This window comes from Strongylocentrotus purpuratus, unplaced genomic scaffold (genome assembly GCF_000002235.5).
Source record: "Strongylocentrotus purpuratus isolate Spur 01 unplaced genomic scaffold, Spur_5.0 spur5_scaffold_4, whole genome shotgun sequence".
Taxonomy (NCBI): Eukaryota; Metazoa; Echinodermata; class Echinoidea; order Camarodonta; family Strongylocentrotidae; genus Strongylocentrotus; species Strongylocentrotus purpuratus.
In genome coordinates, this window is record NW_022145610.1 from 33,311,178 (window position 1) to 33,337,197 (window position 26,020).

The 26,020-nt window shown below is 36.7% G+C and overlaps 2 protein-coding genes across 3 annotated transcripts; one reads left to right on the plus strand and one right to left on the minus strand.

Annotated features, from left to right (window-relative positions):
• Positions 1–229: 229 nt before the first annotated feature.
• On the minus strand, positions 230–5,868 carry LOC115929330. The gene is made up of 3 exons (XM_030998098.1): positions 5,672–5,868; positions 2,975–3,232; positions 230–1,283 (listed from the first exon to the last, which is right to left on the minus strand). Exons 1-3 carry the CDS (start codon positions 5,747–5,749, stop codon positions 882–884), a joined length of 738 nt encoding a protein of 245 aa, XP_030853958.1. The 5' UTR covers positions 5,750–5,868; the 3' UTR covers positions 230–881.
• Positions 5,869–9,847: 3,979 nt separating this feature from the next.
• LOC100890050 (N-lysine methyltransferase SMYD2) lies at positions 9,848–24,527 on the plus strand. Of its 2 annotated transcripts, XM_030997553.1 has the most exons (12): positions 9,848–10,053; positions 13,225–13,288; positions 15,145–15,249; positions 15,852–15,921; positions 16,829–17,030; positions 17,374–17,476; positions 18,059–18,169; positions 19,231–19,297; positions 20,404–20,553; positions 21,493–21,667; positions 22,732–22,840; positions 23,350–24,527. In XM_030997553.1, the coding sequence occupies exons 1-12, from the start codon at positions 9,854–9,856 to the stop codon at positions 23,431–23,433; spliced, it is 1,440 nt and encodes a 479-aa protein (XP_030853413.1). In that variant the 5' UTR covers positions 9,848–9,853; the 3' UTR covers positions 23,434–24,527. The 2 variants fall into 2 exon arrangements, with proteins under 2 accessions (XP_030853413.1, XP_030853415.1); XM_030997555.1 differs by lacking the exon at positions 13,225–13,288.
• The last annotated feature ends 1,493 nt before the right edge of the window (positions 24,528–26,020 follow it).

Here is a 26,020-nt window from a genome sequence, read left to right on the forward strand (position 1 = left end):
ATCATTGTTATTATTATTATTGTCATTACTATTGTTATCATTATTTCAATCATCATTATTATTCTACTACATGTATAACTATAATATTCATCATATCGAACAAGAATATATTCTTTTGGACCTTTATAATTATGGCCTTTATTACGAATCTAGTTTTGGCTTCTGACAGTAATATATAATCAAGTATGTAACATCATATTCACCCAATAACTAGACAAGTAGAGCATCATTGATTTGTTGTGTATGTACTATTTATTCGGGTTAGACTGATATATTTAGAACTACATAAGTATTTTGAACATCGAACATTTTGTAAAATTCGTATACAATAAGAAATATATATATATTCGTCAAAACTGTTGTTTTTAACTTAAAATTAAAGTTTATTTATATTATAAATGTGAGATTCAAGTAAATTATTTAAAAAATATGTTCAATCTCTCATGGTGTTTTTTTCTTTTGTTTTACAAATAGACGTAGTTTCAAAATGGATTATTGCATGAAAACATGAGGGTGAAGAGGAAAAGAACTATACGATATCACGTCACACGAAAGCCATTTTGGAATTATTTGTATTCAATACTTGATATACTTATGTATGTGTTTGTTCCGATAAAGTTTATAGAGGGTTTGAAGCGATCGTTAATATTTACCCGAAATGACCGCACGCAGCTTGACTTTATTATAATAGTAGATATAATCACTCTAGTTACACTAATCATTTATACTATACAAATCTCATTATACTCGGGCGGATGATTAAAAAGTATGTGTTTTTTCCTGGCTGAAATCCTAAAATAATATTCATCGAAAATCAAATATTGTAGGGCCACACTATTTAGCGCAGTTTTCACACGAAAGCGCGAATCGTAGAAATCTCTTTAGAAAAGATCTGGGCGGGATTTGGACTCCCTGGCCGATCGCCTCTTCTCCGCCTTCTTGCCGGCGTCGGCCATCCGCTTGCCGGTCATCTGCTTACGGTAGTCGCCCGCCTCCTTGTTCTTCAACCCCGCTGTCAGCTTCTGCATGCCCTTATAGACGGCTTCGTTGAAAGCACGATTACGGGGCTCAGCCTCCATGGAGCCGCGAATGCCATCATGGATCATCTGCCTGTATGCGTTGGCATCGCCGCGTTTCTTGATGCTGGAGCGGACCTGTTTGATGTCTTCGTCGGACAGGTGCTGATGGATCGCATTGATTTCCTCCTTGAAACGATCACGGATGATCTCGAGCTCGCGCTTCTTCTCTTCGAAATCACGGTCGCTGATGGCCACGGATTCGACCTGGGAAGAGAGGAAACCATAAGAGGTGGAATTTGAACAACGTGCATGTACTATACAACATCATACCCGGATAGAATAATGTTTCTTTTCCTGTGACTTTAAAGACAAGCTTGAGTTCTGGTAATGATAGAAAATCAATTCTCACAGAATCCAAAAAAGCTGACACTGTTTGTTAAAGATTACAACAAAATGACATGTGCCTAACATTTTTTGGTAGAGTATTGAAAATAGAAAGATAAGGAAATCAAGGTGCGCAGGCCCGACACCAGGTGCTTATTAAACACAAGTCACTATTTACAAATGAGAGCTGCGAGTTTTATTGAAGATGATTCCCATCTTTTTTCCAGCCAAGTTTTTGTGAGGTTGTTTTTATTTTACTGGTTCAAACAATCAATCTATTGCAGAATAAACAAATCCAGAATAAATTATGGCCATGTTCACTCGTCAAACGATGCCCATACTAGAGCTCAAGCTTAGCTTTGACTGGATATAATACATTCACGTATTATATTGTTGTTGTTTTTTATAGACGCTTACTACTCAGGAGTCACGGCATTTTCATTTTTTTCTTAATTAATCTTTGAAATTAAATAAAAAGAAATAAGATTGGTGAAAAGTCAATTATATAGTGCCAAATGTTTTTGGATGTTATCAGCCTTCCAGCAAATGTACTGAGAATATTCCTAGTCACGGCACCATTTTAGGAGTAAAAAAGATTCGCGTCACCCCAGTCGGAATTTCATCAAAGAGGATTTGTTTTCCAATCATCGTACACACAGACGTATGGGCACACATTTTCGCGTGAGGGCCTCTAATTTACAACACTTTATTTGTATTGCTTATTCTATGTTTGGGGGGGGGGCAACTTTGAGTATCATTTCTTGATATTACAAAGTGTCTCATTTTGATATTACCGAGCAGACCAGGGACCCGTTTCACAAAGCCTTTTGTAATGACAAGCAGGCGCGTACACAGGGGGGGGGGGGGGGGGGGGGGTTGGGGGGTTAAACCCCCCCTTTGGTAATTTTGTGTGTGTAAACCCCCCCCCCCCCCGACGGAGCTAAATGTCAAATTTTCAAATTTCGAGACCAAAAAAAAAAAAAAGTGTCCTCTTACCCCCCCCCCCCCCCCCCCCCCCGCTTATTCAGCGGTTGGCTGAGTCGTTGCGATTTTTTTTGGGACAAAAAAGAAAGAAAAAAAAGTGACCTCTTACCCCCCCCCCCCCCGCTTAATCAGATTTATAAATGTTAAACCCCCCCCCCCCCCTTGACAAAATCCTGCGTACGCGCCTGATGACAAGTGACTAAAATCAGTGACAAATCTGCTGATAACCAATCAGAAACAAGTATTTCAGTAGCTTATAACACAAACTGTCATTTGTCACTGATGACAAGTTTTGTGAAACGCCCCCCCCCCCCCAGCTGTTGCCTCTTCTCCTCCATCACTGGGAGGGGCGATTCTTGGATGAGGGTGAGTGGCAGGATGGCTCCCCCTCCCCATATTTCATTATCAATATTGTTATAAATATTTATGGCGGGGCAATTTTGAGAGTTTTGCATGAGGCCGCGTGAGCGGATGGCATGGTGCCATATTGAAACAGAATTTTAATATGTTTATCGATTTATTTTAGGGGCAACATGGAATCATATTTATTGATTTAAACACAAAACAATTAAACAAAAAGATCTTACCGATCGGATTAGTTGTTGTCTCTTCTCCTCCACGGCTGGGATGGGTGACTCCTGCATGAGGGCGTGGGGGAGGATGGCGTGGGGGCCCATGTAGAGCATGGCGTGTTCCCTCAGCTTGTGAAGTTCCTTCTGCTTCTCCTCATCGGTCATGCTGTCATCTGCTTTGATCTCCTTGGCACGCTCGAGGAAATGGGCTTGCTTCTCACGGAGAGCCTCCTTCTGTGATGTGGAGGGACCGTGTTGCTCTGCTACCTCATCCTGTAAAGAGAACAATTTTGGGTCATTTATTTAGGATAATAGACAGAGGTGTATCCATAGTGTGAGAGAGAGAAAGAGAGAGAGAGAGAGAGGGGGAGAGAGAGAGAGAGGGAGGGAGAGAGAGAGAGAGAGAGAGAGAGAGGGGGTAAGAGAGAGGGAGAGAGAGAGAGAGAGAGAGATAATGTCCTGGCTAGGGAATCTAGGACATTTAACCCAGGCACATTGGCGTATCTGCTTGAGGGGCAAGGGGGCAAGTTTCCCCCTCTGACAGATTTCTGTCAACTGGAAAAGGAAACCGTCTGTAAATTAAAATGAAATATTACAAAAAGTTCGCTTGTTTACCTTCCCTTCTCGCTCAATCTGTTATTTTGTCCTGTGTTGGATTATTCTAAAGCTTCCAATGCTTTCATTCCAACAGTTTCCCACTCTCTGCTGAAAATAAGTTTAATTGGATGTTACCCCCCCCCCCCCACCCCCTATAATACAAACTAAGGGCAGTCACAAAGTGATTTCCTTGCAGAACTATACAGCTATTTCGCCGCTCTTTAGGCCGGAGTCTGGAAACGCCGCTGCACCGACATTTACCTCTTAGGACAACCCCCCCCCCCCCCGATATTTACCCACCGATTCATTGTCCACGACAACTATCCCAAGATCCATCATTTACCCCCTCCCCCATACCCCTTCGGACAACAAAATAGGGAGTGACTATTGTAGGGGTATCAGTGGCCGATCCAGGAATTTCTTACGGGGGGGGGGGGGGGACAAAATCACATGGGTTGAAATATATGATAAACGATGGAGCGAAGAGAGACAGCGAGGCGTCAGCGGCGAGGGAGCGGAGCGACCAAGCGGGATGGGTCTGGGAGGGGGTCAGAATCCCCTCGAAGTGTAGGAAGCATTTGCAATTTTAGAAATACATTGGACGCATTTTTAGGCACTTCCTGGAGTAATATGACGTAAAATTGCTCTCTCCTACTCCCTCCAAGAGTAGGGATCTTTGGCAATTTGAGAACCACACTTGGCGCATTAATGTCCAAAGGCACTTTCTGGAGAAAAAAAAACGAGGTCTTCTGATTGGTTATAAGTTAGAGAAAAGTGATCTGTCACTACGCGATACGTTGTACTTCGTTGCTGCACAATGCACAAAGACGGCGGTCTGGTACTTCACCAGTATTACTTGCAAAAATGATCTCGAGTGTATAAACTGTGTTGTTATCAGGTGCGTCGCTAGACCTTTTTTAGTGGGGGGGGGGGGGGGGGGGGGGGAGGTGTAGAGGCCACCGATAACCGACAGAACTAGCCACCAATTACCGACAAATATATTGATACCAATGTCCCAATGTCTACAAATTTAACCCGATTAACCCGGGGCCAGGGAACTAAGTTATTTTTCAGTTTACCCCCCCCCCCCTCCGCGCGAAGCGGGGATGCTTTGACACTTCATTAACTTATTAGAGAAAGAAGACGATTCGTTGTACTGTTCCTGATTTTTAATTCTTGTTTCACCCTCCCGCGTGAAGAGCAGAAGCAATAACGTTTCATATAATTAGTAAGAAAGGGTACGATTCGTTGTACCGTTCTCGACTCTTAATCCTTGTCTGAATTTAGTTTCCCCTCTCCCGTGCGAAGCACGGAAGCTTTGACGTTTCATTAAATTATTAGAGAAAGAAGACGATTCGCTGTATCATGTCCTTGTCTGAATTCAGTTCCCCCCCCCCCCCCGCGTGAAGCGCGGAAGCTTTGACACTTCATTTAATTATTACTGTTAATCCTTGTCTGAATTTATTTTGCACGTTTCATTAAATTAGAGCAATATAACACTGAGTTCCCAAAGGAAATCTATTTATTCAGATGGTCATATCTCAGCCAATACTTAACATATTCAATTGGTTTCGACATTTGGACATTATTTCTGAAGCTCTTTCGGAAAATTGAGAAGTTTAAAAAAATAGATTTTCAGATGACGTCACACTTCACCACTCTATAAAGATAAGAAAAGCAGGAGAAGGAAGAGGGGGAGGAGAAGAAGTAGAAGAAGAAGAAGAAGAAGAAGAAGAAGAAGAAGAAGAAGAAGAAGAAAAGAAAAAGAAGATAGATGAAAAAGAAGGAAAAAGGAAATGAAAAGGTGGAGTCGAATAGAGGGAGTTCATAAAAGTTGAAGAACACTGGCGAAGAAGGAAAAAACGAAGAAGAAAACTGAAAAGTTGAAAGCGAGACGACTACAAAAATTAATATGTAAATAGCCCAGTTTTAGTGACCAACTTCAAGGAATTGTTGATGTTCTCTTTTCCATTTTTCCATAAACATGTAAAGGCTACGCAAGGCAAAATGGCGCACCTTTATCGATCCAAATTTGCGGCGACATCAAGCTGTCTTAGTGACATCAACATTATATCATGAAAATAACGTTGCCATAAAGTTATCAAAGTCACTTACCTCTGTCTGTACTGGTCCTGCTGACTTAACGACTGTTAAATAGAGGGCCAATATGGCCACGATGGTCCAAGAACGCATCTTTTCCAATCGAATTTACTCCTCAAAAAGATGAAAATTAGGCAGCAGATCGGTGATACGAACGATGCCCAAGGTTCCTAACAGCAAACTAGTGCGTAACCTCGTACTGATGATCTTCGTGGTTTGGAATACTCCTTTTTATATTTGTATGACAAAGGCAGGAGTTGCAGAGAACAATGGATTGCAAAGAGCCCATCTCGATGTGTACCATCAGATATTGGAAACGGGGAGATAAGATCGAATCGATATGATTGATTACTCCTTAGCACCGCCGTCTCAAGCTGGTGCCGATATACTTAGTCTGTACTCAAAACAGTTTGATGAATCTTTAAAGGGATCTGGTAACTTTGTCTCAGATTCTGAAACAAAATCCTGGATTTACCTCATGCTGTGATGATACTTATAAACCTTTAGGTCAGTCAGGAATGCCATGACTTTTACAAGCCGATCGTCTGTCTGATTATCAAGATATTTATGATTGGAAATCGAAACCAAATTTTGCGTTTTCCAAACGGTTTTCAAACAAGTATGGTAAAACAGGTAACTTCAAGATTTTTTACTTTTTGAGGCACTTCTTGATCATTTTTTTAGGGCTTCAATATTACATCATAGACACTGATAACACGTAGGGCTGTGCATCTCAGATTTAACATTGTTAAATGATGCATTTAAGGTCCCATATTTGAGGAAAGTTCACCATATGACTGCGCCACTATTTAGCCCACTTTTACTTCAATTGTGAAAGGTTTTTAAAACTGTTCACGATTTCAAGTCATGATAATACATATTGTTGGATGACTAGTTGGAAATGAGCCGGTGAAGAAAAATGACACTGAATTTTATAAACAGCAAGACAGAATCATGCGGCTATTATCTAGGCAAAAACAACAATACCACAAATGTAAATAGTTTCTTCCCTTTAAAGATGACAGGCTTGAAAATCCTATGCTTATAAGACCCCAACAAATTGAAAAAATGAAAGGGAGACAATAAGGAAAACCATTAAAACCTCAAAGAACTGCAGAGTTTAACCATATCATTGTATTTTTTTACAGACAACTTAAAAAGATTTCAAAATTGAATATTCGAGAGCCATACAAAAAAAAACTATAGATTATTGATGGTAATTTAGAGCAGTTAAAGTATGTAAGAAACTAACTTATGGAGTTTATCCGTATAGAAGGAGGTTAGTATAATAAATTTAGAGGGAAAATTATTTAGATTTAATCTTAGCATACCACCGGGAACTACCTATCACTATATTTCTGGTATGGAGACAAAATATAGATTAAAAAGAAGCCCACTGTGAACCTATGTTTTATAAGGGGAGACTTCATACCAGAAATATAAGTAGGCCGATGAGTACTTGATTTGACGTCATATAACCGGCGTCATAACCATTCTTTGGGTCGACGTGTCAAGAAATAAGCTACCCCTGGGTCTGATGTGAAAGGTTATTTCATCAAAAGTTTCTATGGTCAGATATCAAATGTTATCATGGTCGTTACGTAAAGATCCAGCGATCGATTCGACTTGTCACAAAGCATGATCAATAATTGCGCTGCTCATATTGGAGTATATATCGGGATGGGCAGTTTTGGAGCCAGCGAAAAGCACTGCATTATTGATTAGGGCTATTGTCCTGATGATAAAAGTAGCACACTAGGAAATAATAATTTGCATCGTAATGGTCATGCTATAGAAGCAGCCTTGAGGATACAAACATGTTTAGGGCTAAACTATTCAGTGAAATTAAATCTTCCTATTATGGCTAACCAGAAAACCTGACAAGCTGACTTTGTTAACAGGTTCTACAACACAATGTTCTATATTTAGGCAGGCAATATAAGTGACCACTACAGAGAGGTGGCCACTTTAACAGGTTTAATTTAATACTTGAATACTCTGTCCAGCTAATTAAGAGTTTTATATCATAAATATTAAATCACGAGTTAAACAACTCTCTTTTCAAATTTATGAAGTATATATTTGACATCTGATTAGGATGTAGAATAAGCATTGTGATTTGTATGTTTTAACCAGATCGTGTAAGTAATTATAATGTAGGCCTACTGATATATGTGTACATGTTTCAGATTGTATTCTTATTCATATATCATTGACTGCAAAGGAAGTTCAAAATATACAATCAGCAGATAACAATAATAATAATAATAATAATACTCAGATACCGTACAGTGATAGCTCAGTTGTTGACATGAAGTTATGATGAATTGCTGTTTGTTGGCTCCATGCAGTTGCCGATTGTATACTATTAATTGTTATTCAGTCATTTTGAGGAACCTGAAATTTGTATCGCTAATAAAAAAGTGTTCTGTGTATATACCTCCACGTTCCATCTTTCTTATTCAGACTTCTATGTTACATTTTTGTTTATATTCAGACTTGAACGTTGCATCCTAGAGGTGTCGTGGTCGAGTGGATAAGTCGCCGGACTGTGGATCACAAGGTCCGCGGTTCGAGTCCCGCCGCGGCACTAATGTCCTTTGGCAAGACATTGATCTACATTTGCCAAACTCAACCCAGGTGATGTAAATGTAAATGGGTACCTGGCAGGAATTAATTCCTTAAAATTGAAATTGAAATGCCGGGGTAATAATAAATGCGCCTCGGAATAGAATTTCTAGATAGATGGCGCTATAGAAATGCCTATTATTATTTTTTTTTATTATTTTTTTTAATTTTTATTATCATTATCATTATTATCCTTCTATGCATCCAGTTCGTATTCAGACTTCAATGTTGCATTGTTGCATCCTTTTTAGATTTCATTAATGATTGCATCCTTCGTTTATAGACTTGAATGATTCCAACGTTACATCCTTCTTATCCAGACTTCAATGTTGCTTGCATTCGTTCATTTTTCTCAGTAGACTTGAAATATTTAATTATTGTATCTTTCTTTTTTTAGACCTGAAAGACTACGATGTTACAATATCCTTCATTTTTACTTCGCCCAGGATACATATTAATTTTGAATCATGTTTTACGGGTGCTGCTGGCTGCAGTTGTTCTTGACAGAAAAAAAAAAATCAGTCTGTGTGAAGGGGTTTAAACGAAAAGTTTTTTTTATGCTCTACTCGATTGTGTGAAACCAGATTAATAAGCCAGACGTAGTCTCAGGCTCAGAAAAACATAACTAGACTGATTTTTCGGTCTACAGTAATTTGTTCACGATTTATTTCGTTAAAAAGAGGGACCAGGGTTACTTTAGTGTTCTGAATACATTTAAATTGACCGCGGAGTAATTGCCGTGGTAGGTATTGTATTCACACATAACTGCATTACTATCCTGGCTGTGTATTAAACACTGTTCTATTGATTCTCAATATTTCAAACACCACTGAACAAAACTCAACTGAGTTCATTCAAAGTCGGTACTTTAATGACAATTATTGATGACACCTAAATAGCAGTAAAATACAATCTGTTCAACCTATATCAATGTTAAAAAGAATATTTTGAAAATTCATATCGTGAGTCAACTGTCAAATTTGCCGATCAGCCACTTCGTATTCATTGTGTGCATTAGTGTGCAATTGTGTGGTGGATCCAGGGGGGGGGGGGGGCACAGGGGGCCCGGGGCCAAAAAAATCAGGTAAAAACACGTTAATTTTACTTTTTAAGTTGGAGACCCCCCCCCCCCCCCCCGCTTATTCACCGGCTGGCTGTTTCGCCGCTCAATATTTTCTCACGAATTGCCCCCCCCCCCCCCCCCCCCCCCCCAAATTTGCCCTCTCCCCTGCCGCCGGCTGGATCTAGTCTGCAAGCACAGACCCTAATTTCCCAAAAATCATTGTGCCTTGAGAGAAGCCTAGCCCAGCTACCTACTGGTTGGAGCAGCTCATAGAGATATATATATCTCTATGGAGCAGCTATAGTACATGGCCTATGAAAGTCTTATAGTGCAGACTCTCTTTTACGACTGACCAGGGTTTGTGCTTGCAGACTAGGCTGGATCCGCCCCTGGTGTGTATTGTGTGTAAATGCAGTGCCTCTCAGCGAGTATACAGCACTAAACAATGCAATACGCATTAGCTTTTGCTGGAGCATTTATTTTATCCTTTTCCCCTCAAAGACACCATGGTATACAAAAAAATGGGAACTCTTGTGGAAGTGTTTTCGCCAGATTCTCTAAAAGGGAGAGGTTTGAGAGCAGTATCAACAATTCAAGCCGGTACATGTGTTCTAGAAGATGAGCCTTACGTGTACATTTTGAATGAAGAACAATTGCAGCTCAGATGTGGCCATTGTTTACGTGCATTATCTCTTGGAAATACCAGGTAAACTATGTACAGTCCCACTCGTCTTATGATTACGGATGTGAGGCGTATGACAGTGCAGCTGCTACCACCAAAAAAGCCATTGACTCTGTCCAATACCAAGCACTGAGGATATGCGCAGGTGGGCTGCCATTAACCTCCTTAGAATCACTACAGGTGGAAATGGGGGAAATGCCTTTGGATATAAGAAGACAAATGCTTTCAAGTAAATATAGACAAAACATCGAAAGATGGGCGAATCATCCGTTGTTAAAAAACATTGAACCATGTTGGCATTTTGAATACTTGAAGGGGAAAAACGTAAACAAACCTTTTGGATATAGAATACAAAGCAAGCTGGGAAAACGTATAGAAAAGATAACCTACTCCCCATTTCCACCATGGTTATTCTACCCTCCGGCAGTGTCAACGGAATTAAGTACTCGAATAAAGAAAACAGATCATCCTACACAACAAAAACAAAGCAGCCTGGAAATCATACATACTAAATGGGCGACTCAATTACATATATACACCGATGGATCAAAAGTACCTGAAAGAGGGACCTCTGCAGCTGCTTTTTACGTCCCTTACTATTCTGTACATCGGAGCAAAAGGTTAGCAAATTTCACCTCTTCGTACAGGGCTGAATTGGCTGCCATCATTCTTGCTCTCAGATGGGTAGATGAATTAGACATTTATGTGGGGGTTGTTATTTTTAGTGATTCACTGAGTGCACTTATTGCATTACAACAACAGAAGGACGAATCTTTTATTCTGGAAATTCTCACCATGACTACTCACTTAAAGAATAAAGGAGTTGATATATATGTAGAGTGGATACCTGGACATTGTGGAATAAAAGGGAACGAGATGGCGGATTTCCACGCAAAGGCCGCATTAGTAAAGAAAATAGAAGTCAATAATAACCTAAATATGTCAGAAATGAAAAGCTTAATTACTACAAGTTCCAAACTCCTTTGGCAAGAAAGGTGGAACAAAACCAACTCGTATTTGAAAACATATCAAAAAGATGTTAATAAACCATATATATGCTCATTAGAGAGACAACATTCAACAATAATACATCGACTCCGCTTTGGAGTCCTTGGACTTAACCAGGATCTCCTCAGATTGGGAATTCATGCTACTGGTTTCTGTAATAGATGCCCCAGTGAAATAGAGACTGTAAAACATTTTTTAGTACATTGCCCTAACTATATTATAGAAAGGGCTATGTTTCTAACAGAAATTAACGAATCCCAACCTGAAAAAATTATGGAATACTTAAAAAAGAGTGAGTCCAGTATACAAAAAGCTATTGTACGGTTCTTTCTCAGAACGAAACGGTTCCCTATCAGGAAGTAATACCTCCCTTGATGAACAGTAAAATATAATACAATATTATAAATATGCTAAATTACACTCAGTACATTAAAAATATAATAACATAATGTAATAAGAAAATAAAAAAAGAACAGTAAAACATAATACAATATTATAAATATGTTAAATTACACTCAGTACATTAAAAATATAATAACATAATGTAATAAGAAAATAAAATAAGAATAGTAAAACATTATACAATATTATAATATGCTAAATTACACTCAGTACATTAAAAATATAATAACAATCATAATGTAATAAGAAAATAAAATAAGAACAGTAAAACATAATACGATATTATAAATATGTTAAATTACACTCGGTACATTAAAAATATAATAACATAATGTATTAAGAAAATAAAATAAGAAAAAGTAACAACAATGATAAAAGGTATGATAAGATTACTGAATATAGAAGCTTGTGTAGGTGCTATCTTATATACATATTTATGTATGGTGTGTATGTGATATAACAAATAATCTGCACGTACTGTTAAGAAACACTAACAAAGCCCATGAATGTTTTGCTTACGATATTATTTTACGATACTATCTTAAAAGATAGATAAATATAAAACGAAATAAATGTATTTTTAAAAAAATCCAAAATTGAGAGATATAACACGTGCCGTAAAGTAATTTGGCGACAATAGTCAAATCACTGACTAATCGCCAATAACTCAAAACACAACAACAACAACATTCCATGTAGCCTAGATCTACACCTACTCTAGTACACTGCGCGCTGCGTCCAGATCAAAAATAAAAACAGAGATAGATAGTCTAGATCTATAGCGAAGAAAATTCCTTCAAAGAAGGTGGAAGATAATTTGAAGAAAAAAAGGATGAGAAAAGGTGGAATGAATTTATGAAAGATGATCATGAGGAAGAAGAGGAAGACAAAAATTAAGAGAGGGAAGAAGAAAATTCAAGGAGGGGAAAGAAATAAAGGGAAATAAGGAGGAGAAGGGTGAAAAAAAGAAATTGAGAAGAAGACTAGACTGAAAAGTACGACAATACTCTTTTAGAGGGATGTACTACAATGGAAGAAGAAGAAGAAGAAAAGGAGAAAAGAATGAGAAGATGGAGAAAAAAAGTCACATTGCGAAAGGAAATGAAAGAAATCAATTAAGTTGCAATAAAAAGATTAAAAAAGAGAAACAAAGTAAACAAAAGAAACTTACAAACAAGGAAAAGTCAACGTAAAAGAGAAGATAATACAGTCTAGACCTAGATAGATTTTGACACAATTGAGACCATAGAAGACGGCAATATTCATAGGCTTTAAGTTTATATGAGTAGATAGTTTTAAATCCATTGCCATTGGGAAGCTTCACTTTATCCTAGTTTCCTACATTCCTTCTCAAGTGTCGCAGATCAGACTGTAGATTGCATTGATCTTGGTCGTGAAGAAAAAGAAAAGTAATTAAGTAATACTTGGTAGTATGACAATGGTGTCCCAGATCCCTGATTTTACACTTGGCCAGAAAGGCTGAATCATTTAAAATAGTTTCATGGCCTTTGGTAAGTGGGTTTAAACTTTTCGATAGGGTGAGAGCATCATAAAAGAGTATTTGTTTTGTTTTTAAGAGCTCCTTTATATTTTCTACAGTGGATTTCACCTTGGTGATATTTATGTATTTTTGTGTGTAAGATCCACAGTTCTTTTGGACCTTTCCTGAGCTTGATTTTTTTCAATCTGTTAATGGAAGTGAAATGTAAAGGTTAAATATATGTGTATTGTATTTTTATTCTAAACGTAATAAGCACTTTCACGCATTTCCTGATTTTCTTCTAGTGAGGTTGAGTCAAAGAACTGTAAATCCTGCAAGAGAGTGGTTTATTGCAACAAAGCATGCAAGGTGAGCTCCCTGTACGGCCCACAGCACACTATAATATAGCTGCCAACTGTTACAAAAAAATTGTAATTGTTACGAATTTCCCACCCTCGCTACGAAATTGCAAATACCCTTTCTATTATTACGAATTAAAAAAACAAAAAACAATTACACGTATTTTTTTTTGTGTGTGTGCCATTTTCAACAGCAAAATGCGAATTCATACCTGCCAACCTGAGACAAGAGAAATTAGGAGTAAATTTTTCTGGATGGACTACGAGGTCGGGAACCACCGAAGGATTGGGGTAGTAGCCCGTAGATTGGGGGGGGGGGGGAACTAATGATCACGTTCGGGCTGCGCTGTGTATATCTTCTATGAGCGCGAGCGCGGATGTTGGCGTGATCTGGTTATCAGTGCTGTGTTATGCTTTAGTCTTATACATACATACATACATATTGGTATTTATTGAGCGCCTTTACATGAACATGCTCAAGGCGCTTTACATTTCGAAATACAAACATAATAGTTATATACTCTCCAAGTGCAAAAAAAAAAAAAAAAAATTAAATTTAAAAAAAATCGGAGTTTTGAGGCATGCATTCGGAATTCGGAGTTGGTATGAAAAATGCGGAGGAACTCCGCCTAAATCGGGGTGGTTGGCAGGTATGCCATTCTGTCCTGTAAAGTATCCTACAAGCACCTCACATGGGCAATTTGGGGATGTTTATTGGTTATGACGTAATCATGCATATTCAACCAATGATCCATAAAAAAAAATACAAATACAATGTTTGTCAGTAAAATACAACTTTTGGGATTGAAGAATGCAGCTTTTGAACTCCAGAGGTTGGCAGGTCTGACATAGATGTGCGCTTTGCGCACGTAATATTCAGTTTTACTTAAATGTTACTAATTGAAAATTCCAAATGTTGGCAGCTATGCTATAATATATGATCCAACTACAATCTGCTTTTTGGAAAAACTTGCAATCAAATTTAATATGAACATTCAAACATGTGATAGTCTTGTTAATAGAGATTCTGAAAAGTCATATTAATAACACACTCTAATATCTCAAGGTATGAGATGCCTCCTTGTGGTAGGAAAAGCTTAATGGTCTCTAAATCGTAGTGACTTTAGACCATTAGTGCGGTTGTCTAAGTTTTGAAGCCATTTCAGCTTTTATCCTGGCTAGTAGACTTAAATGCTCTAAAAGTCCAGTTGTAATCATTCTTATAATTATCTATTATTATAGAAAGTGATTTAATGAATAAGTGTGATTTTTTTTTGTAATTTACATAGAATTGTATTTTACCTTGATTTTTACCTTGTTGGGCTTCAAGTATAATTACTTATATGCCCCTCTGCAGCAGGATTAATGTCTGTATGTACTGGGGATTGCATTTGAATACCATCCATCTAGCTGGTACTCTGTTGGTTATAATCACTATGAACATGACAGACAAAGAAAGCGGACAAAATATACAGTTCCTCAGGTAGACAAAGGAACATCCCTTCATTGCTATTATGTAAAAATGTGTAGAACAGGTGTCACATGCATATTCACCTTTTTACATAATAGCAGTGAAGGGATGTTCCTTTGTCTACCTGAGGAACTGTATATTTTGTCTGCTTTCTTTGTCTGTCATGTTCATAGTGAATATGCCCTTTCTTTCATTTGCTCTCTCTCTCTCTCTCTCTCTCTCTCTCTCTCTCTCTCTTTGTCTTTCTTTCTTTCTCTATTTGTCTCTGTTTCTTTCTGTCTGTCTGTGTATATGTCTTTACATGTCTCTCTGACTCTCACCCCCTGATTTGCTTGATTTCCTTCCTACCCTATTCATATGTATACTTCTTGTGAATTCCATGACTATGCTACTAGGTTGCAGGTCGTAAAGAGCATCGCTATGAATGTAAACTGTTACAGGGTAAGGAAAAGGATGACGTCACTCTCCGACTCCTGACGAAGATGATCCTGAAAAGCAAGGTACAGCCAATAGACAATATTTTTACCGTGGACGAAAAGAAATTATTATTTACAAAAGCTTGTCATATAAATCTTTTGGAAGGATATTTTAGCATTAATTTGTAAATTTAAAAAAAAGTCAATGTTTGAATTTAAGGTATTTACAAAAAAAATGTAATATCTTACAGGTACTGCCTTTTTAGTGCTTAAATTATACCAAATACGTTGTAATTGTAACATACCAGAAAAAAAGAGAACAAAATCTGTGAACCTGCACCAAATGACTTATCCATAATTAACCAACAACCATAAAATGTTAATTTGATTTTAAAGATGATTAAACTGGATATTATTTCAGTATACTTCACTCTAGTCATTCATCATGATCAAGTTTATTATCACTTTAATATATACTGGTAATCTCTTTTTGTAAACTAATGTCTTTCTTTTTCAATCCTTACTTTATCTTTTTTTACTTATCTCCTTTTTATAGTACATATAGGTCTATATCTTATTTTTACTTCAGAAAGTAGTAAGTTTTATGAACATATTTTATATAACATCTCCTCGTGAACCAAAATCTGTTTTTCAAAGAAATTTTGATTTTCTCTTCTCATTGCCAGAATTATGAGTTAAAGAAATCCAACGGGACTCTTTGTGAGTTTCCTTCTTCATACAGGGATCTTTGTTCATGTAAGTTTGCTTGCTTGATTTGTTTTATCTGTTACATCTTGTGCTATGTTATGATATAGCAGTATGCACATATGTCAATGTTTTGTAGCAGTTTTAACTTGTTGAGGGATAATGTACTCTAAGCAAGGACAAGATACATTTTCAAATATCTATTTAGAATAGAGAAACTTGCATGTAGAAAGTAGATACTTTCAAGGAATGCCTAAGACAGCAAAGGTTGAGCACTTTTGAAACTATCTGTACGTCTCGTTCTCGTGATCGTGTTATCTCGAAAACCGATTGATGGATTCCTGCCAAACATAGGTCATGTATGTATCTTGCAGAGCTAATGAATTTATTATATTTTGGGTTCATGAGGTCAAAGATAATTATATGCAAAAAAGCTTGTGATTGCATTATTATTAGAACCGATGGACGGATTACCAGCAAACTAAAGACATGTATGTATCTTGCAAAGCCAATGAACTGATTAGATTTTAGAGTCATGAGGTCAAAGATAAAAGGGTCATACTGTACATGTATATGAAAAATAGCTTGTAATCACAATATTCTGAGAACCTGTTAATGGATTACAATTAAACTTGAATTTGAAAAATCGCTTCTGTTTTGGTTCGTGATTTTACTCTATGGCTGAGGCATCATAAGTTCCATCTAGTTTACTCTTGCTCAGGAGAATTTACCTTTGACTTTACTCTTTGAAGCCCAACCTCCCCCCCCCCCCCCCAAAAAAAAAAAAAGTAAATAAATAAAAAAATTGATTGATACCATATGTGATATTCATTGGGAAGAACACTATGCAATGATTATTCAAATCCTTCTTCAAAATTCAAATTATAATGAAATTCAAAATAAAAGTATAAAAAAGGTTGTTTTAGATAAAAGGCATGCATTGCATTCTCTTTTCTAGTCCAGCTTTCCACTAAGGCTCAGGAGCACCTCCTGAGTTTGTTCCGCTGTTACGAGAAGGGCTGGAGGAGTAAGCTCCGGAGCCATCTCTCTCCCTTCAGAAGCCAAGAGGTTCTAGACACGTATCAGAAGCTCACTATCAATTCATTCTCCATGTATGACGAGATGACAAGGACTATCGTTGGCGAGGCCCTTTATATTAGGTGAGATTCTGACACTTTTAACAATTCAATATTCTGTATGGGTCTCTGCAAAATGTAACAGCAGTGTTGAAAGGGTGTAAGATAAATTAAGGTGACTGTTTTTGCTCTGGCAGCAACAATAAGAGTAATAAGATTCTTTTTTAGCTCATTATACTCAAAGTGCCTCTATGAGCTTTACACAGAACAGAATTTTAGAAGATAATTACAATTGCAGATATGGATATGTTTATTGATATATATTATATAGTATAATACAAATACACTGTAAGTGGGAACAATTGGACTGGTCTTTATAAATCCATTGTTTTGTCCTTTTTTTTCTTCTTCCAATATCTCTCTGTAGAGCATCAATGTTCAACCATAGCTGTGAGCCTAATTGCACCTTTGTGTTTGAGGGCAGCAGACTGAGCGTTAGAGCCATCAAAAGGATAGAGATTGGAGAGGAGGTAAACAATTTTGATTTTCTTGAAATATATTTAAACTCTCTGAAATGCCATGTTGTGTGTGACACATGCACCCAATGTGAAGAATAGAGTACAATATTTTTTATGGCAACCATTGGCCAGTTTTTAAAAATGATAATAAACAATAGTGGTGATGTGAATGGAACATGTTGAATATAATAAGTCTCATATTGCACTTTTATCTGAAGAGTTTGTCGAAACACAAACAACCAGCTGATTATTGGTTTTACTTGATTCTCTTGCAGTTTAACATCATTATAATCTAAGTGAATGGATCAAACGTGGAATTATATTTTACCCATCCCCCCCCCCCAAAAAAAAAAAAAATCAACAAAATTCAACAACAAAAAAATCACAGAAGCTGAATATTCATGTATTTTGGGTTTTTTGTTTAACTAGCATTCTTTTGATCTTGAAGCCTTCTACATACAGTACAAGATGATTCTTTCTAGTTTTTATTGTATGCATTAAGTATTTAAAGTGACTTATTCAGCAGTATTGATAGTACAATGTTGGAGGTAAGTGTTGTTTGCTATTGTTTTTATCTTCTTTCTTTCTTTCTAGTGTTGTATCAGCTACATGAGCAGCCTTTTACCCTCTCCTCTAAGACGAGAGAAACTCAGATCGATCTATGGCTTCACCTGCCAGTGCCCTCGATGTTTGGATTCTGCAAGGGTAAGCTCCTCATGTGTGTGAAGATATTGCATGGGTTTGCAGCAACAGGTGGTTTATACATGTAGGTCTCATCTATTTTGCTAGAAAAGATGGGGTGTTCTGTGTTTATGTTGGCTGTACAGCTTTTCTAATTTTTTTGTTGTTGGAGGAGGGGGGTGGGGAGGGGGGAGGTTGGTTGGTTGGTTTTACCTGACTGCTAAGAAAGCATGTGTATGATTGTACATACACAACCAGAGGACCAACAGCGTTAAGTCCTCTTCGAGGGACTTGGTAATCAGGATTAATGCCTTACAAAAGGGCACTAGAGCATCAACTTGGTGCTGAACCCAGGACCTGAGGCATTGCGCCTTTTCAGTCTGATATTGTTAAAGTATCCCAAATACATATGCAGGGAATTGTGAATGTGCTTTGTTAACTGCAAGGAAAAGCTGTTATGTGATGTAAATTTGGATGGGATGCATACATGTACAACCCCTTTGTTAATGTTCAGATTGTGGCCATATTATTGCATTTAGCTGAATGGTCATTTAATAGTAGAATAAAAATTAAGAGCCATTATTATCCTTCTAGTCCAAGATAAGGCTTAATCAGCTCCCTATTAGAGACAGATTTTGAAAATTTGATTAGGAAGATTTTGAATTATTCAATCACCATTTCTAATCCTAAATTCAGGCATTTTTTTCCTTCAAAGCTAGTCATCAAAAGCTATGCAGTGACATAACAATTGTTACTGCAAACTCAAAGATATTTACAGTTCATAATCCTTGATATCATACTGCTGATACTTTTTTTTGTCAGAAATCTGGTCATAGTTGGATTGTATACAGTTATGTGATGGGCTTTAAAGCTCATTTTATCTGTCTTTTATTTATAGGTAATCCTGTGAGTATATTAAAATATGTATATTAAGATTGTTAAAAGATGACACTATTATACTACTTTCATGTATTAGAGTTGTCAAAATGTATCCTATCATATTCATTATGTTTACTTGTGTGTGCTATTTATATGTGAGATGAACACCATTTTCACAAATTTGTATCATGCTTTTTGTCTCTCAGGACAATCTTATGCTGTGTGTCAAATGTCCAAATGAAAGCTGCCTTGATCCTGTTCTTCCTGTTCAAGGTACTTGTTTGTTTGTTTGTGTGTATGTTTGTTTGTTTGTTAACCCCTTTTAGGCCGCTATGCTTTGGGGTAAATGTTCACACCAGAATTTTCAAGAGTGAATTTTTGACTTATGGTCATGCGATTGCATTGTGAAAGAAACATTGTGGAATCGATCAGAAAAGGTTGATCATCTAGCATATAAGTATTGGTGTGTACTGCAGGTTCTGGAATCATCAAAATGACAAGAAATTTAGCCCAGTCTTCGTAAAGTTACAAGCACTGTACACAGAAAGATGTATATGGGACTACGCACACATGCGTTTATCCCTCACACACCAATAGATAAACTAATTAACCAAATATATCAATTAGTAGCCGGTTTCCCGGCAAAATTGTTATCATCATGTATTAGTCAAAACATACTCTTTCACATGATTGGTAATAAGAGCTTTCATTTCATTTTTTGAAATTGGGGCGTTTCCATTACTGGTCTTTACCTTTAAAATGTTTTGATGCATTAATAAATTAGGCATAAATGAGCTAACACAGATATAAACTTTAGAAGCAAGTGTTTCTGTTTCTCAAAGAAAATGTAGACATTCCTAATTCAAACACAAGGTTCAACACTTGAATTCAAGGGAGAGATTTTAAACCCTCGTTAAGGAGTAAATAAAATTATTTCATACTGACCGTAGTTCAACATGATCTGTTACCTGCTGAAGAAGATGAAATATCATGGAAAATAATATATTCTTCTACAACATTGAATCTGCGTATTCCAAATCTCTCTCTGAACACTTTAAAGCTTATCTGTACTAGTTTATAGGAGGGATTAGACTGCCCTGCAAGGTCACTGGACAGATGGTTATCTCATCAACTCAGCTCTTAATTAACATAAGAAAAAGGGACCATGGGGGACCAATGGTCACCGATTAGGCATTGATTGTTATATAGAGGACGCAAGTAGCTACAAGTACTGCAGTGGGCCTTTAAAAAGTTATGCGTACAATACACCACCTGTTAGAACTATTAAGTAAATTTATTAATTTTGAAATGCTCTGTTTTCCTGCATTATATCATTTTTTTAACCTCCCCCCCCCCCCCCCCCCCCCACCATTTATCAGATGGATTCTTCCAGATATGCACTACCTGCCATACTGAAATAACTTCCTTGGAACATTCCACTGCTGTGAGCAGGGTAGAAGCCTTTTCTGAGGAGGTGCTAGAGGAAGTTAAAAAGAACCACCGGGACACAGTGGAGGCCAACTCAGAAAATATCCTTTAGTTTGTTCATATTTGAATAATCTTTTAGGACTATCGGACATGAGAAAATACATGATATTTGTAAATGTGATGTCAGATTCTTAAAAAGTTAAAGAATATATCTTTTGTTTTCCAGTACTTTCTACAAGCACATGGTCTTTTGTAGTTTTTAGCCATCGTGGAAGGTGATGATATAATTTTTCTGCATTAATTTCAGTGTAAATGTACAATAAAGAACATTTGCAATAAGATTTACATGTAACATTGCTGATGCATCTAACTGTTAGACACCTATGCTTTGATATCTCATTATGTATTTACCTTTGTTTAATTTTCAAATTGTAATGGAAGTGTTATTCTTTTGCAAGTGTTTTTGTCTGGAATATGAATCACAAAAAACATATACCGTAATCATCGTAATGACTATCTACTTATTCAATCTGCCTTGAATTGTATTGACTGTTTGTAACCTCTAATTTAATCAATCACAATCATATTGTATAGATCTTCATTTTCTACTACCATAACCTAAATCAGATCAAAATTTTGATGTTATTTGTGCTTTTTACAATTACCATTTATATGTATGTATTTTTTTAAATCTCATGTTGTTTTTTTAAATGTCAAATCAGTTTTTATAATTGTTTTAAACTTTAAACAATTGAATACCATGTCAAATCAATTGAAATCAAATGGGACAGTTTAAGCCTGTCTGTACTAGTTTGGCCAGGGGGATTAGACCTCCCTGCAAGGTCGCTGACAGGTGGTTATCTCATCAAATCAGCTCTCAATTAACATTAGAAAAAGGGGATCATGGGGGACCAAGAGGCACCGATTAGGCATTGTTTGCTATATAGAGGGCGCAAGTAGCTATAAGTAGTGCAGTGGGGATTTAAACATTCCCTTGTTTCATTGAAGAGTTCCCCTTTGACCTTAACCTGTGTAATCACATGACAATCGACTAGCAGTCATCTTAAAGCAGTGCCTCAGGGAGCAGTCCACACTGCTCCACCCGACCCATCACTGTGTGATGAGGATCCGTCTGGAGGCCATGGGAACGTTCTCCTGCTATGGTCATTGGAAGGAGGCACTGGAGGCAAGCCAAGGAGTCCTGGAGGCTCTGAGGTAATACAGCGTACCTATCACAAACTCATGCTTAAAGGCACCGTTTAACAATGTTAAATCTGAGATACACGGCCATACTGGTTATCAGTGTCTGTGATATGGTGTAATATTGAAGCCCTAAAATAATTGCGCTTCAAATTAGATCAAGAAGTGCCTCAAAAAAGTAAAAATCTTTGAGTGACCAGTTTTACCATACTCGTTTCCCCAATAGACTGTAGTGTTACGAAAACTGTTAGGAAAACACAAAATTTGGTTTCGATTCCCAATCATAAATATCTTGTTAATCAGACAGGCGATCGACTTGTTAAAGTTATGGGGTTCCTGAATGACCTAAAGGTTTATAATTATCATTGCAGCAAGAGCTAAGTCCAGGATTTTTTAAAAGATCTAAGACAAAATTACCCAATCCCTTTAATGTATTCTACTCCTCCCCTGTATCAATTAGGTTACTTTGCTCGTTAACTATATACAATGTTTGATATACTTGAATGCTCTGTAAAATAAGACCCCCCAAAAATGACAGCCAGGCAATATTTAAAAATAAAGTACTGCTGACATTTTTTGCAGTATTCATATCTGCAGGATAAATTAATGATGTTATTACATTTTCATTTTTGTTCATTATCAATTTGTTCTGATTTATATCACCTGTTTAGTAGGGATACACATATCCTCTTGCTGTACATGCTATTTGTGAAACATCCATGCTGCTGGAAGTTTCTCTTAAAATGAATATATAAGAAGGCATAACAATTGGCCAAAGAGGGAGGGTTGGAGCAGTCATCGGTGCCAATGTCCACCCCCCCCCCCCCCCATAATGAATTGAGAGATTTTATTGGTGCATGTATCTTCTGTGAGCAAGTATGGGAAAATACTCTTCCTGTACAAAATGTCAGCACATTTGCTTGGGCTGCCCCTTCTCTCCCTGAAAAATATCATAATTTGAAGGGGTTAAAAGTTCTGATGTTTGTTATCTTAGCATGTGTTAGAATATGGCATAATTTTATGCCATAGCTAAGGAGATCACTAAACTAATTATCATCCAATTATATTTTATCATGCAGGTTGCATCTGAGCAGTGAAGACCCATACATTGCCTTCTTTCTTCTGAAACTGAGTATCATTCATTACAACCTTGGAGATAACACCAAGACATGTGAAGTCTTAGAACAGGTAAGAAAATGTGTTTCTTACCCCCGGTCCCCCCCCCCCCCTCTCTCTCTCTCTCTCTCTCTCTCTCTCTCTCTCTCTCTTTCTTTCTTTCCTTTCTGCAACCCTCTTTTGTCCTTTTCCCTTTTTGCTGTATTTTACTTTAGGCTCTTGTCATGTCTTTTGTGACTTTTATCTCCTGTTTATTTGTATGTTGCTGTCTCTCTTGCTTCCAAAACTTGTTTTCTGTTTCCTTCTTTGTTTCTGTATCTCCTCTCCTATACAACTAAGGCTTGCCAGCAGAAGTTGTATTCCCAAACTTTAATCTCTGGGGAAAACTCCAGCCCACCACCATTTTGAAAGGATGTGCAATAAATACCATTTTTACACTTGGAATTTAAGAAGCAATGCAGAATAAATGCTTTACTTTAGAACATAGTTGCCATAGCTACCTCCACAGTAACATTTTTTTTAAACACAAGAAGAAAAAAACACAACTGTCACCTGCTATACTGTCTCTATATACATTCCAGGCCATACCCCTGCTAGAGACCGCATACGGTGATAATCATCTAGTAACGCAACACGCCAAAGATCTTCAACTCAAGTCTTCCTGAGCAATGCTTCCCACCCTCCCACCGTCCACAACCAAACAGCCTCTATACCTCAAGTACCAAAGATATATTCCAACAGCTCATGCTGCAAGAGCGACACTCTTATCAGCATCTCGAAGTTTGTACGATCTCCTTTTTGCCAAATGAATGTTTATGTTTATAAATTGATTGCCTTAACAAGTGTGTCTGTATATATTCATATATATAATAAGGAGTCTGCTTTGGTGATTTTCTAAACACAATACTTTCAAATCTTGGAATTTGCAGAGTGAAAATATCTAGATTCCCAATCTAAGGTGCCAGTGAGACTAAAAAAGAATACTGTATATATATATATATACATAACAAGGTGAAGGATGAAAACACGATTCCTTTGAAGTTTCAGATGTTTGCCGGCGTACTTTATTACATTCAAATTTTTCTATTTCCCAAAGGATTCCAAAGCAGACTACTAACTTTATATATATATATGAGTATATACACTCCGTATTTCAGTAGCGAAATAATAGATAAATGATGTAAAAATCATAAATCACTTGCAAGATTAATAGCCAGTAAAATATTAATTATTAGCTTTACCTTATATATGTAATGTAGATGTAGATATTTATAGACTTATATAATTGAAAATAGTATGAATGATATTGATTATAATGAAATCAATTGATAAAACTTATTGTATTGACGGTGAATATGATGATTGTTTTTACACATTTCCAATACACAGATCAGATCACTAATGAAATGCAATCATACTGATGTCAATTATGATCATGCTTGTATGAATTTCACAAATAACTTTCTATATATGTACAATTCAAGCAATTCATTCTACACATAGAAATTTTCAGCATCTCATTGTGGAGTACATTTTAGCACTTTTCATTTCAAGCACAATGTTGTGTGTGTGTGTGTGTTAATTTGATCTATTCTCAGGTGAAGGCCATACATGTATGTCAGTATGATATAAGAACCCATTTTGCATTGAATGTCAAACTCATATACATATAGCACATCATGTATTCATGTATACTACGATTGGTGGTTAATACACTGTAAATGCCATTAACAGTTTATGCTATTCTCAATTCAGTTTTTTTTCTTCATCATTATCATCATCCCTGTTCAAATTTGGGGTAGATCAAATTCATTCAGCTTTAGTATGTGCAATAAGGTAGTCACATTTTCATTTTCTTCCTGGTTTATTGGGGGGAAATGGATTAATTCATGAATAACCACATGAATTTCAGTCAAGGTCAAAATGAGAAAAATTACCTCACCGCAATTTCCAATTTGCAAGATATCTTTCTACTACATGTGCCACTCATTACCCACATGTAATAATTGGATACCAGCTAGGAAGGACATTCTTGATTGCTTGAATGCCTTATGGCTTCTCTGCTGGTGGCAGAGAAATAATAATGTTGCACTTTTCACAATAAGTATTAAAGGTATACGGTAGGCTTACGGTTGCACCATGTATAGGGGGAAGGATTCAGGAATCCTGAAAAGTAAGCCTACGATTTATCACCAGGCACACCGATACTTATAAGCAGCATCTAAGTATTATAGGGCCATAAACATGTTTGAGTTAGAGTTTGAAATTTATTATCTAAACAAAAGTACATCAATATAACAATCAAATGTGAATGGTTAACATTGAAAGGATAAATGGGACCAGAAAATAGCATTTAATGCTAATCGTATCTTGTACAATCTTGGTAATTGTTACTTTGTTCTTTTTTACTTTGATCATACTTCTATATACACCTTGATTTTCTTGATGCACAAAGAGGTTTTTGATTATACTATTAAAAAGGACACATGCATTTTCTTTGCCTTGTTAAACAAATACAAATTGAAACTTTTCTGTATTATCAGTCCTTAGTTCTTCATACCTAACTGTATTTTATACTCTTTGTATTATCTGAAGATTTTATTGTCATGCAGGGAAAATGCTTGAATAGTGCTTGTGCTCATCAAAGATTTTCAAAAGCTTCTATTTTCAAATGTGACTTAACCATGTTGTGTATTTTAACTTTTTGTAAAAGTTTTGTTATGTTTATTTAGGTTATTATTACAGATTTTGAGAAATTGAATGATAATACAGTAACCACTTTGGTTGCTTAACTGGTAAAATACTTCCTAAGAAACAGTCATTATTTTTATCATCTGAAAATAGAACGCCAGTTTTCAAGCGAAAGCCTGATTTATTATACCGACACCTCTCCCTTTCTGGCGTAATTTTCAGTACAAAGACACGTATGGGGCTCCTAAAGTTGAGGCCACCTCTTATTTCTCATTAGATAAAACAAATGGTATCCTTTGTTTCAGCAGTACAGTTAATTATCTTTTAATGTGTGAAGTTATATCACATCGGCAGATTTGTTTCAATTGGATGTGGTGATGTCTTATATTTGTCTTGTTTCATAAATATTGACTCTTTGATAATCTATTCTTGGTGCTCTTCCTTGCACTGCAGGGTCTAAAAATGTATGTGCTTATTTGTTCTGCAATTACTCAATGCTGTTGATATTATATGATTGTGCTATCATGTTTTTGTTTCATCACATTTTGTTGTTTTAGTTCA